The sequence below is a fragment of the Carassius gibelio genome, chromosome A10 (assembly GCF_023724105.1).
Source record: "Carassius gibelio isolate Cgi1373 ecotype wild population from Czech Republic chromosome A10, carGib1.2-hapl.c, whole genome shotgun sequence".
NCBI classification, from domain to species: domain Eukaryota; kingdom Metazoa; phylum Chordata; class Actinopteri; order Cypriniformes; family Cyprinidae; genus Carassius; species Carassius gibelio.
The window spans coordinates 26,955,919-26,976,433 of NC_068380.1; the positions used below are offsets into that span (position 1 = coordinate 26,955,919).

At 37.4% G+C, this 20,515-nt stretch overlaps 1 protein-coding gene across 3 annotated transcripts in view; it reads right to left on the bottom strand.

Annotated features, from left to right (window-relative positions):
• LOC128021615 (cytoplasmic polyadenylation element-binding protein 1) overlaps positions 1 to 20,515 on the bottom strand; it is a 54,623-nt gene that overhangs the window by 21,061 nt on the left and 13,047 nt on the right. For 2 of the 3 annotated variants that reach the window (XM_052608926.1, XM_052608925.1), the window contains exons 6-9: positions 6,253 to 6,358; positions 5,373 to 5,570; positions 2,752 to 2,954; positions 2,341 to 2,614 (exon numbers count right to left, since the gene is read on the bottom strand). In XM_052608926.1, coding sequence (XP_052464886.1) covers positions 2,341 to 2,614; positions 2,752 to 2,954; positions 5,373 to 5,570; positions 6,253 to 6,358 — 781 coding nt within the window. Of the gene's footprint in view, positions 1 to 2,340; positions 2,615 to 2,751; positions 2,955 to 5,372; positions 5,571 to 6,252; positions 6,359 to 6,861; positions 7,240 to 20,515 lie in introns of those variants that run through there. The other variant, XM_052608927.1, reaches the window with a different exon arrangement.

The window sequence follows — 20,515 nt, forward strand, 5'->3', positions numbered from 1 at the left end:
AAAAATTCCGATTTTCATCACAGAAATAAATAATAATTTCAAGTATAATACATTTAAAAACAATTATTTTAAATTGTAATAATATATCACAATATTGTAAAAAATTCTGTATTTTTGATCAAATAAATGCAGGCTTGATGAGCAGAAGAAACTTCTTTCAAAAACATTAAAAATAGTAATGTTTCCAAACTTTTGGTCTGTACTAAAAAAAAAAAAAAAGTATTTATATATATTTATATATATATATATATATCTTAGGGGTGTAACGATACGCGTATTCGTATTGAACCGTTTGGTACGAGGCTTTCGGTTCGGTACGCGGTACGCATTATGTACCGAACGGTTCGTTGGACTAATTAATTATATTTGGAAAATAAATAAAAATTTTTTAAATATAATGATATGCGTTCAACAAAGTAGCCCAATAACCCAAACGACGTAACAGGCAACGCCCCTGACACCCCCGAAGAAGAAAAAAACACCAACTTATATGTTTATGTTAGGCTACTCAGTCAGGCGCTCGCTCACTCAGCACGCGCTGAAGGCTCGTTGCAAAATGGCCAATGCGTTTAACAGACCAGAAATAGAAGATCCTCCAGTAACCAACAGGTCTGGTGTTTGGGTGCACTTTACCAATCGATCGGGGCATCCAAACAAGCACAGAAATCAAAATGGACTAGTACTGTGTCGGAATTTCCTGAGCAGTACGATACAATTAACAGGCCTGCACGTTATTAGATAGAAGAACTGTTATAAATAGAACGTATGCACGGGCAGTTTTGAAAACTCCACCTACTTTGCTCTCCGAGCGCAAATCGCGTTGTATCTGAAGGGCAACGCTGAGCCAGGGTCCAGCGCCGCGCATACCGCGTCCTGTGTGAAAGACCCTTTAGTCATTTTGCAACGAGCCTTCAGCGCGTACTGAGTGAGCGAGCGCCTTACTCTGTAGTGGAAAACGCAGGTTTTAAGAACATGCTTAATGTAATTGAGCCCCGTTACAATATTCCTTCACGAGCCCATTTCAGCCAGACTGTAATTCCTGCTTTGTTCCAAAAAACATAAGCCCTATAGAGAACCAATTGAGTAAAAACACACTATATAAAGAGTTATAGAGTTCCATAAAAAGTTTAATCTTTGTATTTGTTCATAACTACTACAACAATATAATATTTTCATTTTTTTTTAATAAGGATCTGTTTTTGCTTTACAGTATGCTGCTAAGAAAACACCATAGAAGATGGGTAAAGAATAGCTCCATCATTGTTCAATGTAAAAAAAAAAAAAAAACAAAAAAAAAAAAACATACTTTGTTAGTTTTAATAAAAAAAAAAAAAAATTAAATCAAGGAAATGTATCTGCCAATTTTTTCTTTTTGCTGTATCTAAAACATACCGAACCGTACCGAACCGAACCGAGACACCAGTAAATCGTATCGAACCGAACCGTGAATTTTGTGAACCGTTACACCCCTAATATATATATATATATATATATATAAAAATATTTTCAGAGCAACAATCACACCAAACATATTTTTTACATACTTTTTTACACATTCCTTTTTATAGTTTGTCTAAATGTTCATATCAGTTTTCACTCTATATTTCCAAATAATATGTTTTAATAATATCACATTAAATGCTTCTTTTTGTGATCAAAGCTTTTTTTCCTATGGAGATAAAACATATAATGCAATGCAATATACAGTGATGATTGAGATGAACAAATAGACATTGCATCTAATAGATCATATTTGATACATTTTAATATGGTAGACAATGAAGTAAACCCAAGTTGTTTCAGTCCAGCAAGTGTTCATCTTAAAATATTACTAACATTATTAGAATTATTTGTATGTTTACTTCATAAAAATCAGTAGATTTCAAATCAAAAAGGCAGATGAACCATCACCTAATATAATTTTTTTTAGCTCATACTAAAAGGCGTTTTACATGTTTAAAAGGTATAAAATATCAATAGGATGTCAGAAGACATGTAGTAGATTGTTTTTTTTCAGCAAAGTTTTGATCATGTTAATAATTTAGAAGCCTTAGAAATTTGCATATGATAAATATGATACAGTAGGCTTTACAGGATTCATTTGACACGATGTAAAATACTGAAAACATGCAGCTAGTCATTTACATTCACACTGTATCACATTTTCAATAACATGGCATGTCAAGTCAAAAATTGTTCAACTTCCAAAAATGCTTCACAGAACAGCTGCTTTGAGTTTCTGAGCTGTGGCTAGCAGTTTTTTTAAAAGAAAAGTTTTAGTCAACTTAAGAGTAATGCTGCCTCTTGTTCTGTTTAGCAGGGTGGCTAATGTCACTGTACCTGCAGCTTGTTTATGCAGTTGTGCCTCTCTCTCGATGCAGAACTTGGGTTTGTTCAAGGCCAAAGTGTCCCAGCCGGGCCAGATAGGATCTGTGGACCAGCACCCAACCACTGGCCCCTCGGCCTGAGGTGGCCCCTCGACCTGAGCACTGGAAGCGTTTGTGAAGGTGTTCAGGGGGTTCTGCTTTAAGCAGGCATCTGTGTCCAGTTTCACACCCTCCACCTGCAGTCCAGGCAGCATCAGGGGCAATGGAGGAGAAACTCTGAGAGAACCCTAAAAGACACGGATACAGATACAACTTTACTGTAACTTTGGAACAACTGACACCAACGCTATAGAAACAGAATCTTCTAAATCATCCATTGCACTCTTTAGGGTTTTGGGTATCAGAGGGGAATGCTGTTGCTCACCAGGTGGTCAGATCCAGACGAGATCATGCAGTTCTCTGAATTGATGGGGCTGCTGGATCCCGAGTGTAGCAGAGAGTGAGGTTCGAGCGCCACCTTCAGGCTGGAGAAGTGCTCCAGTGGTTTTCTTGATGCAGACTCAAGGGCCTGGAAGGTGTGCTTCGGACCCGAATCACTGCCTTTTGAGGCACCCAAGACATCCAACGCTGCAGGAGAGAATCAGTGTGATTTTTATGAGACATGCTATTTACTGACTGAGCAACTTTATATATTTATTTTAATTATCCTAAAAATTGCATATTTTGGTGAAAACATAATTGCCAAAAATGTGTTTAAAAATATAACATACATACATAAATATGCATAACATTCATTATAGAATCCTAAGAAAAAAATTACCACAGTTTCCATAACAATATTAGTAGGGTTGCGCCGATCCAGATCGGCCGATCGTTAATGCGCATCTCGTCATTAAAGCCGGTGTTCTGTCGATTTGTCCTACGCTGTCAGACTTTCCTACCTCCCACTAAAACAGTGGGTAGTACAATTCCACAACGAAAACTGCTACTGTAAAGTTATGGTTTATTAACGTCTACACCTACCACAACCCTAATCATACCCTTACAGTACTGCAAATACAGTAATTATGTGTTATATTCGCGGTTGTAGCTAGAAGGGATACAGCTTCAGGAAACCAACAATAAATATTATTTTCTACCAATTAGATTGCGTTTTTATTAAAGTCTACACCTACCCCAACCCTAAACCTACCCTTACAGAGACAAAAGGATGCGATATTGATGTGCACGTGCGCAGTAAACCCGGGTAGGAAAATCTGACAGGGTAGGATAAAATGTCAGGACACCGGTTCTCTAATCAGCAGTAAATTCCATCAGGTGTGTGATTTCACATAGAGCAGCTGTTACTACACAGAGCCGTTGTTAAATGAGAAGCTGCGCAAATCCACTTCATTTTCAGCGTTTATTTGCGCATCTTCTCAGTTAACAATGGCTCTGTGTAGTAACAACTGCTCTATGTGAAATCACAAACCTGATGGAATTTACCGCTGATTAGAGAACCGGCTTTACTGACGAGATGAGCATTAATGATCGGCCGATCTGGATCGGAGCAGCCCTAAATATCAGGCAGCACAAATGTTTTCGACATTGATAACAATCAGAAATGTTTCTTGAGCAGCAAATCAGCAGATTAGAATGATTTCTGAAGATCATGTAACACTGAAGACTGGAGTAATGATGCTGAAAATACAGCTGTGCATCACAGAAATAAATTCCTTATAAAAATATATTAAAATAGACAACAGTTATTTTCAATTGTAAAATTATTTGACAATAATACTGTTTTCACTGTATTTTTGTCAAATAAATGCAGCCATGATGAACATAAGAAACAAAATAATAAATTACAGTCAGTAGTTTTGAAATGTAGCATGTCTAAACCAATAAATAATACAAAAATATTTATGAAATATAAATATAAAAATAAAATATGAGTATTAGCTACTTTTTAAAAACTGCCCAACTTCTCGCACACCAGTGCGGTGAATATGGTGGCATGTTTATCATTTGTGTATATCTGTCTGAAATTCTGTCCGAAAATAACACTACTCTTGTGAAAACACTGAATGAATGAAAGAAGTGCTGGATGAGACAGCAAGACATCAGAAACCTGCTTGGTCTGTCTGTCTGTCTGTGTGTGTGTGTGTGTGTGTGTGTGTATCTCTCTGTTACTGGATTTGGGTCAGAACACACCTAAGGCACATCATGGCTTTCATTTAAAACATGGATGGACATGCATTTATGCTTGTAATCTGAGATAGGGAAGCTAAAGAGAAAGTCAAAAAGAAATGCAAGCCAACACTGATGAATCCAGCATTCTTTCCTCTGTGAAAGGTGTGAAAATGATTAGTTATGAGTGAGAAATCAAGATATGAGACATTACTACAGTTCAGACCTTCCAGAAAAATCCATCAAAACTGCTCTTGAAAGATCTGAACCAAATACAAAAACAATTTCTTAATCATTTCCCTCCTGCTTTTCAATGTTTTCCCATATAATATAACAACACTATCTGAGGATTATGATATAATAAAAAATACTTTTAAATAAATACAAACACTGTCTATAGGTGCAGGATTAAGTATTTACATAAAAAAGTTTAAACGAATGAATTTGAATGAAGAATATTCAATTTACATGATGCACTTTAAAGTAAATATACAAATCATATAAACAATATAAGTATATAATACATTACATATATATTTTATAAATTATATAAAAAATACACTGATTGTAAATTAACAATATAAACAATATTCAAGTCAATTATTATTTCTCTTCTCTGCAAAAGTTTTTCAACTAAAGTAAATGTATCTTGTTTAAAGGGATGTTTATATATTTTATGTTTTATATTTTAATTTGTAGTATAAAATATTTTATTTTTTTATTTATATATATATATATATATATATATATATATATATATATTCCTAGATAATCGAGACAAAGCTCTGAAAAAGTGTCTGAAAGTAGCTTGAACAGACAGACATGAGTGGGCCATTCAACATTTAAACATCACTCTCGTCACACAGGTTCACTCACGGGGCATTTGGGAGCAGGGCTGGGTCGACCACTGGAACTCTGGGTGGCTCCAGGGCTGCTGGTTCCAGGAAGGGAAGCTCAGAGACAGCAGGCCCCGAATGAGCTCATCAGCACTGGGCGCGGCAGCCAGAGGATCCTGCTGCTCTGGAGCAAACCGCATTCTGCTGACCAGCGGAGAGCAGGCTGTGCCCGAACCATCTATGAGAGAGTTATAAATGTTGCATAAAAGTTCATTATACTAAAAAAAAAATGTTTTGTTCTTTGAGATGTTTTTGAAAATGTCATTTGCCATTCAAAACTAATTTTTCATTTGTAATACAACATACTTCTGAGTAAAAGCGGAACTCTGTCACATAATGAGAAAAAAAACTGAGGTCGGGTCTTGATTTTAAGCAAAAGGATAATGAATAGTGTGGGTTACATACCAGGATGCTAAAGAAATTCTTAAATACCTTTTTGCTGACTGGTTAACATTTTCCAATAGTCTGTGTGGGCTCAATGACATCAGCAGAAGAGGAAAGCATCAGACTATCAGAGCTTCAGAGTATGTTATTACTGTACAGTAATAACATTTTACAATAAAGCATTTATTAATCTTATTTCATGTTAACTTCAACATTAACTAATTATTCAACTTTTCAGTATTATTTAATGGACCCGGGCTAACATGAACAAACAATGTTTGCTCATTGTCAGTTTATCTTGACATGGGACAATGGGACATATGACTTTGATTAAAGATGATGAAGGAATAACTGGCAGTGATGTACTGTTCAGAATAAGAACAGAAACATCTATTAATTAGGCAATTATGGCCTGTTTCAGTGTCACATTCACTTGATGGCATCGGTGTGTGTGTTGGTGTGTGTTTATATCTCACCTGGGATGTGTTTCCAATAGTTCTGCGGGTTGGCTCCTGTGAACAGCCCAAAGGCCCTTTGAGGTCCATGATCTCCATAAGCGGCCTTGCCGTGTTTTCTCTCTCTCTGTTAAAAGAAACAGTGCACATGCACAAGAGGGTGACTGAATTGCCATATTAGCTGAACATTTCTTTTAGATCTACTTGCAACTAGTTAACTAAGGTGAAACATTACTAGTACTTTACTTTTTGCACATGCATATTCAGCTTGCTAGGATGTGTGGCTATACCTCAAAATTATGAATAAACACTTTTGAGACAGCAAACTTTGAAAAACTCCACTTAGTGTTAAGGGACACTGTCTTGAAACCTAGTGAGCTCTCTATTTAGACGTTAATTATACTCCTTTTTTTCTCTATTTAATACTTAATGCTCATCATCTTGTTAATTCTTCAGCAAACCGCCTTTTGCTATTTGTCTCGGTTTGTGTTGGCCTACATTGTGTTTGTACTATTTTCATCATACACAGCTAAAAGCTGCAAATGTTTGGAGTTGACGCAAAATTAGGTTAAAAAAGTGAAAGTGTGTGTAAAAGCTCTTTCAAACACATAGAACATGACCGTATCTTACCCTGCAGAAATCCATGAGAGCGTCTATATGCAGCTCAAAAAGACAAAAACAGGCTAATTTAACTTTTTAAAACAGGTCAGACCGTCGCTGCTCCAGGACACAAAACGGAACACGTTTCAGTAATTTTGGATTAAACCGGTGCGTGACACCAGCATTAGTGAATCAAACTCAGGGTCACGCGCACAGACCAAACGACAGTGGAGGCTGGGGCTAGTTGTCACACGGGAAGTTGCCACGAGGGTTATATTTCAGTAACTAAAAACACGGATAAAATGAAACATACACATTTTTTTTTATAACAATTATTTCTGTATAATGTTTGTAACATGAAAAAAGCCAGTAGTCTTTGCTACTTTGTAACCGCTAAAAAAGAAATTGCGTTTCATAAATAAATTGCCCAGGTCACACCTGTCTGTGTAAATATCAAACCATATAAACACATAAAAGTTAAATAAAAATTAGAAGACATCTTCATTTGAGTGTGCTTTCTGTTTTATTGACATTTAAAACTCTTTATGATAAATAAATAGAGATATAATATTTAAACAACACATGATTTCCCACAGTCACACAGAGAGGAGTCAGTAAAGCTGGATTTCATTTTTAACCTAGAGGAGAAGGAATATCTGGTTTATGCCATCAAGCACATCATAAAATGGTCTAAAAAACTACTAACAGTGTATTCAACAGCATGAATGGCTCCAGATTGCATTAAAATATCTAAAATAACTGGATTGTGAGATACTGTATTCTTCTGAGAGCTTCATGAGAACAAGAAGCTGATGAATGTTGGGAGATACACCACTCCATAGTCCCAATTCAGTAGTTACACATTCACAATTACAGAAAATACACATTTCCTGTCAAAAGAGATGTTGCTACAACATGAAAGCAGTGAATTTATACTGATGTTCTTGGCTTTTGATTTTGCTAAACCAACAGAAAGTGATTGTGTTCTAAAACTAATAAGAAAATGTTCAGGATTGTTCAACAAAGTTCATGTTTTCGAAACCAGCTTGAAGCGGATTCTGGAAACAAATCTACAGTCGTCATGTGGATGTGGGAAGGCATCAGATGTAAGACATTATATTCAGTAAATGTGAAAGATAAACACTGCACAGAGTTTCTATTGATTTCAGGAAAATCAAGAAAGCAGCAAATTATTCACTCAGATGATTAGTCTGAGCAGATGGATTTATTAACTGGTTACTGACTTGTGGATTACAAGGTGGTTTCCAAAAACTGTCAGCCATGTACTGTATATCCTAACAAGCTTCTAAATTAAAACTGATGCATCACCATCTTCTCACGGTTCACCGTCAGCGGAGCTCCGCCGCATTCCTTCGTAGTCACGGTGACCAGCACTAGACGACTGCTGCTGACTGTTTTACTTGCGAACAGGAACGGAAGGAGGAGGAGGTGGTGTACTGAGGTTTCAAAAGATCACAGGTCAGAAATAAAGGCAGAAAAGCGAAGAATTAATGAGTTTTACTTTTATTCAAACCTACATTAAATATAATGAACATTTGAATTCCTCTAAAGTATAACTAATACCAGTCCCTCCACGGAATTTCTGTGATTCTGTGATCACGGAATCCAATGCATGTAGCTATTCACTACTAGTATGACTAACATATTGGAATTCCTGTTATAGGATTTACTGTTGCAAAGAAATAAGACTTACTAAATGGTTGCTAAGGTACTCTGTTTTGCTGCTAGGGAGTGGCTTGGAAGCTGCCACTGATGATACTTCCAAGGCTGCTTGCCAATATAAACCGACCCCCATATCTGTACGATGTTCTGATGCAAAGATATACTTAATGCTGTTTTGGCATTGGCTTTGCAGATGTTTTGTTCCATTCATCGCTACAGTTATCAATCACAGTAATGAATAACTCACGGAACAATTCAATTCAATTCAATTTTATTTGTATAGTGCTTTTTACAATACAAACTGTTACAAAGCAACTTTAAAGAAAATTACGTTTCTACAATATTTAGTAGTAGCTTAAAAGTGGTTACTGTCAGTTTATGTGCATATGACACGACTTTTCAGAAAAATCAATACAAGACGTAGTCAGCCAGACGATGAACATTATTAACAGCAATTATTATATGATGCAGTCACACTTGTAGCAATATTTGCTAGTTCTGTTTGTTGACTCAGGGTTAGCATCATCTGAGGTCCTCTGAGGGTCAGCATCATCTCTTCTCAGGTGTTCTGGATCCAGACTGGAGCTTGTGTAAATCCTAGTTACCACGGGATGAAGATCCCAGCAGAAACAGAGAAACAAATAGAGACATCATTAGCATAGCTGCTGTTCCAACAAAGTAAAATTAACCCATTTAACTCACGCGAAAGAATAAGAAAGCACATTTGTTTAGATACAACTGCAGTCACAAATTATGAGATGCATTATTTGAATGCTTGGCGAAAGAGATGTGTTTTTAATCTAAATTTAAACAGAGAGAATGTGTCTGAACCCTGAACTTTATCAGGACGACTATTCCAGAGTTTGGGAGCCAAATGTGAAAAAGCTCAAAAACATTTCATAAGTGTTAAATCAGAGATATATCTTTCAGTTGAACATGTTAAACTCTCTATATAAATGTCAATAAATTCATTCTTTAATCATTCTCCAGTTTTGTCTTGCCTCTCTACAACCATTACAATATCTGGCTATATCATTTAGTGACTGCATACTCTGATTCCAATTTTATTTTACCTGATAACAAGCAAATAAGTTAAACTTAAGGAGGTTAATCAATATAGTCAGTATAATTCAAGAAACTAAGACTTCACTATTTCAGATGTTTAAAAATGTATATATATTTGTAATTTGTTTTGAGTAAATTTTTTAAATTTAACCTCTGATGTATTTTGAATAAAAAACACATTTTATAAAATCTAATAAAAATACTCATGAGATTAACTGTATTTCAAATTATGTAACTGCAGCCTCCGGTTGTGCACAGTTGTATTTTATTGAAGCATCCCTGGGCGCCGCCATTGGCTAGCGGACCCCCACCTGCTGTTAGCATTCCATTGACTCCCATTCATTTTGGCGTCACTTTTACAGCGAATTTACATCTGAAGCTTAAAAGACTCCATTTGTCCATTCATTATTTCTAAAGAAACACGAAAATGTATAAAAGGCCCCATTACCTTGTATCTTACGTTGTGGCCCCGTAGAAGCAGTTTATTGTAAAAATAGGCTAACGAGGGGATTCGGCAAGATGGCGGAACGGGCAAGCAGCATTTTCTGAGCTCTCATTCACATGCCCCAGAATTCTTACCTCAAAATTAAATGTGATTGGTTTAAAGGTTAAAAAACAGTAAACTGAACTTTTAAATAAGGGGTTGAAACACTTTATTCCAGACATTTATAGCCCAATCGAAGTTTTAACAGAAAATGCAAAGCGGAAAGTCAGACGTTAAATCAAGCGCTACCTCAGGCCAAGCAAACACGGACCATTGTTACGCGCAGATGGATGAGACAAAGAGAAAAAGTTCCCTGTAGGATTATACTTGAACAGTCCATTTCATTAAATGAACCCAACACCGCATTCCACAGATCTGAACGATTCTCCATCGAACCATTTTTGTGTCATAAAACAGTCATGGTGCCGAGATGGCTAAAGGAGATGTCACCCCCCCCTTTCCTTTCTGTGCCTGTCTAATCTCATACCAGCTACGCCAGGACAGCAGGAAAAGATTTCTCTTTGTTCCCCAAACTTAAGACCAAATGGTCAAGAAACCCTGTGGTGACCCCAACGCATAAATCCACAGCCTTATCAGAAAAACGAAGGCCCAGGGCCCAGGATCATCACAAACCTTAAACAAGGGAACACCCCTTTTTTCTGAAGCTACAAATTCCAGAGACTTGTGTCTCCAAAACCAATAGACTGAATTTAACCCACTTGTGGTTTAATATAAACAACGGTCTCAAAATTGCTTCCAATAAGCTGAATTGATTACCAGTATTTCCCTCACATATATCTTAAGTATCATGTATGTTTTATATAACCCATGGAATTATTTCTGTGTGTTTAACTTTCATTACAGCCTATTCATAGGGTTTTCTACCTCAGTTATAGGAACTAATCACCAGAAGTTGCCTCATACATGTGTATTCTCTGTATTATGCATGCTTTATATTACTCAAGTTAATTTTGGGTGTTAAAAACTTCACGGCTAAATCCTTATTTACTTCCACCTCAACTATGGGAAGTATATGTATTTTGGTACCTACTTGATGGGTAAATGATTTCTAGAATTTGGATATAAAGTAGATGTGTGTAGGATGCACCATATTTAAACTATTAAGTTTGCTTATTAAAGCTTTTAAATAAACTCTCAGGAGTTTGGGCACACGCGATCACGTGGACATTAAGCTAATTACATGCAAGAACCAGTGAACGGAGTGTAGGTCCCGCCCAAGACAATATCTGATTGGCTGCCGCACTAAGAAGGACGGGTCAGATGGACACACTTATAACCCAATGACAAGCAGTTTTTGCTTTGCTTTTTGCCCTGCTTGCAGTGACTTTGGCTCTTGCCAATGTTTTGTGCTGACCTTTCTATCGTCCAGCGTGTACTCTTTAAACCACCAAGAGCTCACTCAAAACTCATCAACTCTTCTGTAAGATCATTCGCTGAACTTCGTCAAAGAAAACCCTCTCAGAGTCGCTCCAGACTTTCCAGAAACTCCGTTGCATTGCAACCCGCAATCCAGGAAGTCTCGCAAACGAAGTGCCACCCGGCAAAGCCAACCAACCAATCCCAAAAGAGTGCTGTCCCTCAGAACGCGTCATCGACCGACTGCCAGCCAATCAGCACCAGAGATTCCGTCTCCAGCCAAGTATAGGTCTCTGCAGGAATGTAATGGGAGTTACCAGATCAGGGTGTTTTTACACCATGATACATGATTGGTTGATGTAATAGTGATGTTAGCTTTAGGGGTGGGGTTTGGTAAGGGGGATCATTAAGACTGCATGATTTAGAAACACCCAGCAGTTTGAAAACTCCCATATGGTGATAAACGCCCACTTTTGCTCTGCAGAGACCTAAGTCTCGTTGGGTAAGGGGGATCATTTAGATTGCAATGCGCCCACAGGAGCATCTAAATGCAAGTACACAATATCTCCTAATTCTAGATGAAACTGGTGCAAATCTTATTAAAGGGGGGGTGAAATGCTATTTCATGCATACTGAGTTTTTTACACTGTTAAAGAGTTGGTTTCCCATGCTAAACATGGACAAAGTTTCAAAAATTAAGTTGTACGGTTTGTCACAAGTTTCGGAAAGTTTTTTTCGAGTATGGGTCTGTGTGACGTTAGATGGAGCGGAATTTCCTTATATGGGTCCTAAGGGCACTTCTCCCGGAAGAGCGCGCGCGTGCCCGTAGAGCAGAGCAGAGACATTCACCGATCAGAGCGAGAGCGAAATGTCACAAAAGAAGTGTGTTTTTGGTTGCCAGGGCAAGACAACCCTGCACAGATTACCAAAAAAAAAAAAAAACCAGCATTAAGGGACAAGTGGATGGAGTTTATTTTTACAGAGCATCAACGGAGTTGTGCAAGTGTTTGTGTTTGTTCCCTGCATTTCGAAGATGCTTGTTTTACAAACAAGGCCCAGTTTGACGCCGGATTTGCATATCTTTTATTTCTTAAGGATAATGCAGTCCCAACGAAAAAGGGTCACGATCGTGTGTTGGAACTGCAGGCGGTGAGTAAAACTGCTTCAAATATCTCTGTGTTGTTAACTTAGCTATCGGCGCTTAAGCACATCAAGTAAACAACATGCGATGTTGGCATCAAACTGCACTTTCCACATGTACACCTTAAAAAAAAAGACGACATAAAGTGGAACTTAGTCATTTTCCAAAGCCGCTAAGCAAATATATAGAGTTTCAATACATACTACATAGAGACGTCCTGCTGTAGTCGTTGCTGCTGCTGTTCTTGTTAAATTTCAGCCTCTGGATCTGATTCTGGATCATAAATATACGGCTGAATCTGACTGTTAGCCATGGTTTGTTTTGGATGATGTTTTTTTCCTCACGGTAATGTAACAGTTTCCAGATGCTCTCAATGCAAAAGCCTACTCGCGCTCGTGATTCTTTAGCTCCGCCCACACGTCACGCCTCCAGCCGCTCGTGTTTTTCCGGGAAAAAAACTGTACAGACTATCTTTCTCTTATAAATATAATAAAACTAAAGACTTTTTGGAGTTATGAAGGATTCAGTACTACTCTATAGGTACTCGAGATTAACAGGATATTGAGTGAAAACGAGCATTTCACCCCCCCTTTAAGAAAACAAAGATTAAAGTGCTAGTAGATTGATTCTCTCAGGTTGCGGTCAAGAAATAGTGTCTAACGCTAGACACTTGGGACTCCATTCACCCTCCATTAATAACATCACTTTTCTCTGTCACTGTTTGAATTAATGTTTGTGTGTTTTCGTTAGTTTAGTTTGTGTGTATTAGAGTAGTTCAATAAAGTCTTGGTTGATTTTACATACAAGCGTCTTGTGCTGTGTGCTTACAAGTTACTGCCTTAAACTGTAGATTCTGTAGATTCTGTTACCTTGCTCATAATCTATTATCATAATTTTATGATATTATTATTGTTGGCCACGGGATAATATTTTGTCCAAAATTGATAAAATACCCTAATTTCAATTTATCGGTGGACGAATGGTTGATAAAGTGTTAAATATTAATGCTGAATAATTTGCATATTAATTCAGTTCTTATTCACTGTAATTCAATCCCCTTTGAGTTGTATTGTATTGTATCTTAATTCCCTTATTAATCCTACATCCCCTCCAACTTCAACGAAAGGTGAAGTGCCACCTTCGAAGGTAAAAACCCCACAGGATTCGTCTGAAGTGCCAAACGCGTCTCTTGTTGAAGCTATAGAAAAGCTCACCTCCAGAATTGACCGATTTGGCGACCAGCTGAGAGAAAACTCTGTCATCGTGGCTAATGTTACCAGACTAGTGAATCTGAATGTCGCCGAGATTAAAGAGTGCAAGCTCAAGATTCAAGCGATAGAAAAAGAAATGCCCAAATCTTGTAAAGGACAACGAGGAGCTGAAAGATAAAGTCACGGAGATGGAGCGTTACAAGAGACGATGGAACCTTAAAATACATGGTTTGTAAGAAAAATTCAATGAAAACACCAGAGACATTGTCAAGAGTATACCTTCTAGATTAGGGCCGCAGTGGGACACATCGATGGATTCGGTAGTTGATACTGTGCACTGCATCGGGAGAAAAGAAGAGGGGAGAGACCATCAGGTTATTATCCAGTTCACCATGAGATTTCACCGTGACGCCATCTGGAAGCTATCCAAAAACTCTAAGGTTTGCAAAGATCTGGGGATTCATTTCAAGCAAGACTTTTGCAAAGCTGACAGGGAGGCTCGTCCAGCTGCATGGCCGAAGATGGAGTAGGCCAGGGCGGCAGGCCAGAATGTGTACTACAGAGGACATGTGGGCTACATCAACGGTAACAGGGTTACTCTGGATTAGACAGAGCTTTGGACAAAAGCATGTCATTTACCTCTCAAGGTAACAGATTGAGATTTATACCTCAGACTTTATACAGTAATCCGGCAAAACACGGAAGTAAAGCAGAGCCGCCATTACTGCGTGCCTTGCTGCTAAGGAAGTAGCAGAATTAGCGTGTTGGTCCCGTAGGCGGCTGTAGCAGATGTTAGCTGTACGAAAAGCTATTTTGTCCATTGATGCCGGGAAGAGCGTGTTATGTGGTTGGCTGTTTTAACAACAGCACAAAACTACAGGCCTGGAATAAAACAGTTTGTGGAACTCACGAACCTTTGTTGCACATTGACCGCCCATGTTTACGGCCATACGGAATACACAGAGTTCCTGGTCGAGCGGAGGAGCATTTATTGTTTGAATTTCGTAATAAAATTGACAGAATCTGAGAGATGAGATTTTATTTTCTATCATAAGTATCCTGCTCGGTCTTGTATGTCAGTCTCTGTGTCCTATTTGCTCTGCGATTTTTCTGTGCATGAGAAAATGGATGTGTGGCGTGAGAGCGTCTGAAAATCATCAATTGCATGTGTGTCTCACATTTTATTGCATTTGTATTAGTTGTTTGAAGAGTAAACAAAAAATCTGTGGGTCTTAACGCAATTACAATTGGCAAGTCGGTCGGACTAAAAGGGGAAAAAAATAATTAATTGGGTCGGTCGGGGTATTGGCAAACAAGAATATTTTTAAGGATGGCCTAATAGTTATTTGAAGGTTGTGAAAATATTAGCAATACAGCTAGTAATGACAGCATTAGGTTTTATTGTTGTCATCAATTAATGCACTTCTTAATTGCATTACCTTACATATTTTTACATTATTACATTGTTGTCAATAAATTGCCTTTATCAGTAAGTTTTGGCCACTGCCTGACATCATCTACCCAATGTTCCCTTTCCCCAGACATTTTCTTTAATGAGCAGGAACCGCTTTCACTTAACACTAGGGGTCTAAGAGATTTTGTTAAAAGGAAATCAGTATTCCTTTTTTGTAAAAATGAAAGGGCACAATGCTTTCTTCTCCAAGAAACTCATTCTGTTGACATCGATGAAAAATTATGGTCAAACCAGGGTGGAGATAAAATACTTTTTTTTCATGGTTCTAATAGGTCAGCAGGTATTGCTATACTTTTAAACAAATTTCCATGGAAAACCAAGGTGGTCATTGTGGTCATTGGATAATATGCGTTTTTGAAATAGAGGATCGTTTTTTGATTCTGGGAATTATATATGGATATAATAATCAAAACCAAAACAAAATATTGATTGATGATGTTATAAGAGTTGTAAAGGATTTAGGTAAAAGGTATCCAACTGAAAACTTTATTTTCGGAGGTGACTTTAATATGGTAATAGATAATTGGCTTGATAGATCTCCCTCAAAATATACAAGACATCATTACAATGCCATATTGCTTAACTTTTGTAGTGTGTTTAATTTAATAGATGTATGGCGGACTAAAAACCCTTGTGTCCAAGCCTTCATTTGATTGATGGTTCAGTGAAATCTAGATTAGATTTCTGGCTGGTCTCTGAATTTAGATCTTGTCTGGAGCCAAGCTCTACAGTTTCTTCTGCACCTTTAACTGACCACTGTATGGTTAAACTTATTCTTAAACCTGCTAACACAGATCAAAGGCCAAAAGGGTACTGGAAATTTAACTCAAATCTTCTAAACAGTGAAACTTCTTGTCAAAAAATTAGAGCTATAATAAATAATGTTACTGGAGATTCAAATTTTAGAGACAATTTATGAGGCCACTGTTGCACACATACATGGGTAAACGTTCTTAGAATTAACTTTTTATTTTTTATTTTTTTATCTGATGCAGGGGATGGTGGATGATGACCAACAGAGTGTGTACTTTATCAGTGTTATAGTTAAATCAAATGCAAAATAAAAAAAACAGTAGTATAGCCTACTATCTGACACAAATGTTGTATTATAAACCAGTTTTACCAAATTTGTAAAAATATAAGAACTTCTAATTAATTAATACATCTAGAAAACGAATTCTACATTCATGGTAATTAGTTATTAATTCATAGGTTGCAGCTCTCACTTTGGCTATGTAAACTTTGATTCGTTTAAACGTAATATATTAAAAGTTAATTTAATTCTCACATTCTGATTGTCCATGTCGTCCATCTCAAATGAGTGTTTTAGTTGATCCAGTTCGGCTTTAGGACCCAGCCTATAGGACCCCGGTAGGTGGCGCTGTCAGAAAAAACTAGGGTCCTATAAGCGGGGTCCTATAGGCTGGGTCCTAAAACCACTGCCTTCTAGCCAATTTGAGTTGTTAATGATGTTCAATAAAAAAAATTAGTAAAAAAGCTCACCGGCGCCATTTTATGCCCCTAGCCCATTGCGAATAAAAGACATTTATCTCAAAACAAGGTTAGTGCCAAATGAACTTTTGGCGTTTATATGAGCATATACAATCGCTTAGTACAGCCGTAGCTGGTTTTAAGTCTAACATGTATGGTTAAATTTTTATGGCTTATACCAGAGCCCGTCTACGGAGAGTCTTCCCACTCCCTATTAAGTCCTATTGTACCGAATTTTGGTTGCAGTTCCACCATAGTTCCACTGAGGGCGATCGCCATGAGTGCAAAATGAATGGGAGTCTATGGGGCTAGACAGCTAAATTTGTCCCTTTCACCTGACTGTTTTTCTTTTCAAAGCAGCAATTTTTTTGGGTTGCTGGCACTCTTATCTGCCTATTGTAATGTATGTACTGTGAAATTTACACTGAAAATAAATTGAATTTGAGTACTTGTTGTGTTATTCTTGTGTTAAGAAATACCGGATACATATGGTATAGTATTGCCACCTTAAAAAAGCACAAATAAATGTCACGCTCAATAGTGCTAAATATCAATACAAATTTTAAAAGGAAAAAAAAGCCTCGCAGGTGTGCAATGATAAATTGTTCTAATAGTGGGCAAGGGTTGTCCTATTTCTCATTTCCCAAGGACGAAAAAAGGTAACCCATGTGGACTGTGTTAATTATCAAAGCCTACCTGAATTTACTGTGGTTCACGTGGGAGGGAAAGCTGGCCAAATGCCAAGTTGGCTAATGTCCAAAATGGGCCAGGTTGAACGGGCTACCAAACAGCGTAACAATACGTGTTGTTGGGAGGGGGACTCTTCCCTTACTCGATTGCTACATACAAATTGTTTTGTTTCTATTTTAACTATTTTAACTACTTCACTGAATCACCTTCCACAGACTGAATGGGTTTTTTAGAAGTTACCCAACGGCTCTGGAAAACCCCATAGACATTCTCTGAAAGCACCAAAGTGACTGAAGGATTGCTGTAAAGCAGTATCTCTGGTCGTAAGATGTGTATGACGTCATTGACTTTTTGAAAGACTTTTTAAAGCAAATTAAGTGACTCTAAAAAATCTAACATCCGGAAATGTGTAATTTCTTTTCATCTCCTTTCAAATACAACATTAAAATTACTAAACAAAAAATTATATCCTGAGAAAAGTGGATTTTGAGGGGTATACCGCCATTGACCTCCATTCATTCTGCACTCATCCTGTGAGCGCCCTCATATGGAATCAGAGTGGAACTGCAGCCAGTTCTGAAGCCGGAAGTGTAGTGAGAGTGAAACTTCTCACCATATTAGACATTCTCTGCTTATACCCCAACTTTCAATGGAGAAATTGTGTTGAATTCTTACTTCCGGTGTGATGAGAAGTCGAGTCCCCTCGCAAAATCCATAGACAGTAAAAGAAATGGACACAGTGACCCCATTGGAATCAACGGAGACAAGTGAAGTCAATTAGAAGTATTCTGATTAATTATCTCAATTGACTTTATGCCTCCGCGTCCCCCCGATCGCCTCATAGATAGTAAAAGATTGTCTGCGAGCTTCTCCTCCTGTCCATACAGTAATTTCTTTACTGTGCGACAGAGAGTCGCAGGTTATGACGCAGTCATTAGCCAATTTTTAAACGCCTCAGATGTAAAGTTGTTCGCTGTCAAAGTGACGCCAAAATGAATGGGAGTCAATGGAATGCTAACAGCAGGTGGGGGTCAGGTTGAAATCAGGTCCGCGTAGGACCAAGGCAGTAGCTGTTTTAAGTGCCTGATATTTTTTCCAGTTATAAAATAATAATTCAGTTGTGATGACTACAACCCGTTTACCCCACAAATTCAGAAGATTGTGGGATAACAGAAATAGAATTAGTAAGAAAAAAAAAAACGATATCCAAAAAAAAATAAATAATAATAATAATAATATATATATATATATATATATATATATATATATATATATATATATATATATATATATATATATATATATATATATATATATATATATATAGAAAATCTGAGCATATCACACCAGTCCTCAGGTCCTTACACTGGCTTCCAGTTACATTTAGGATTGATTTTAAAGTACTTTTACTCATATATAAGTCACTAAATGACCTAGGACCGAAATATATTTCAGATATGCTCACTGAATATACGGATTACTAGGATCGAGTCAGTTAGAAATACCAAGGGTTCACACAAAACAAGGGGAGTGTGCTGCTTTGACAGCGAACATGTATGTTAGAACCTATACCATCTAAGCTCTTAAAAGAGGTGCTTCCAGAAGTCATAGGTCCTCTTCTGACTATTATTAATTCCTCATTGTCATTAGGATATGTCCCCAAAACCTTCAAACTGGCTGTTATTAAGCCTCTCATAAAAAAGCCACAACTTGACCCCAGAAAACTAGTTAATTATAGACCAATCTCGAATCTCCCTTTTCTGTCCAAGATACTAGAAAAGGTGGTATCCTCACAATTATATTCCTTCTTAGAGAAAAATGGTATATGTGAGGATTTCCAGTCAGGATTTAGACCGTATCATAGTACTGAAACTGCTCTCCTTAGAGTTACAAATGATCTGCTCTTATCATCTGATCGTGGGTGTATCTCTCTATTAGTTTTATTGGATCTTAGTGCTGCTTTTGACACAATTGACCACAACATTCTTTTGCATAGACTTGAACACTTTGTTGGCATCAGTGGAAGTGCATTAGCATGGTTTAAATCGTACTTATATGACCGCCATCAGTTCGTAGCAGTGAATGAAGATGTATCATATCGATCACAAGTGCAGTATGGAGTACCTCAAGGCTCAGTTCTAGGGCCGCTACTCTTCACGCTTTATATGTTACCCTTGGGAGATATCATCAGGAAACATGGTGTTAGCTTTCACTGTTATGCTGATGATACGCAGCTCTATATTTCTTCGCGGCCCGGTGAAACACACCAATTTGAAAAACTAATGGAATGCATAGTCGATATAAAAAATTGGATGACGAGTAATTTCTTACTGCTAAATTCAGAAAAAACAGAGGTGTTAATCATAGGGCCTAAAAACTCTACTTGTAATAACCTAGAACACTGTCTAAGACTTGATGGTTGCTCTGTCAATTCTTCGTCATCAGTTAGGAACCTAGGTGTGCTACTTGATCGCAATCTTTCCTTAGAAAGCCACGTTTCTAGCATTTGTAAAACTGCATTTTTCCATCTCAAAAATATATCTAAATTACGGCCTATGCTCTCAATGTCAAATGCAGAAATGTTAATCCATGCATTTATGACTTCAAGGTTAGACTATTGTAATGCTTTATTGGGTGGTTGTTCTGCACGCTTGGTAAACAAACTACAGCTAGTCCAAAATGCAGCAGCAAGAGTTCTTACTAGAACCAGGAAGTATGACCATATTAGCCCGGTCCTGTCCACACTGCACTGGCTCCCTATCAAACATCGTATAGATTTTAAAATATTGCTTATTACTTATAAAGCCCTGAATGGTTTAGCACCTCAGTATTTGAATGAGCTCCTTTTATATTATACTCCTCTACGTCCGCTACGTTCTCAAAACTCAGGCAATTTGATAATACCTAGAATATCAAAATCAACTGCGGGCGGCAGATCCTTTTCCTATTTGGCGCCTAAACTCTGGAATAACCTACCTAACATTGTTCGGGAGGCAGACACACTCTTGCAGTTTAAATCTAGATTAAAGACCCATCTCTTTAACCTGGCATACACATAACATACTAAT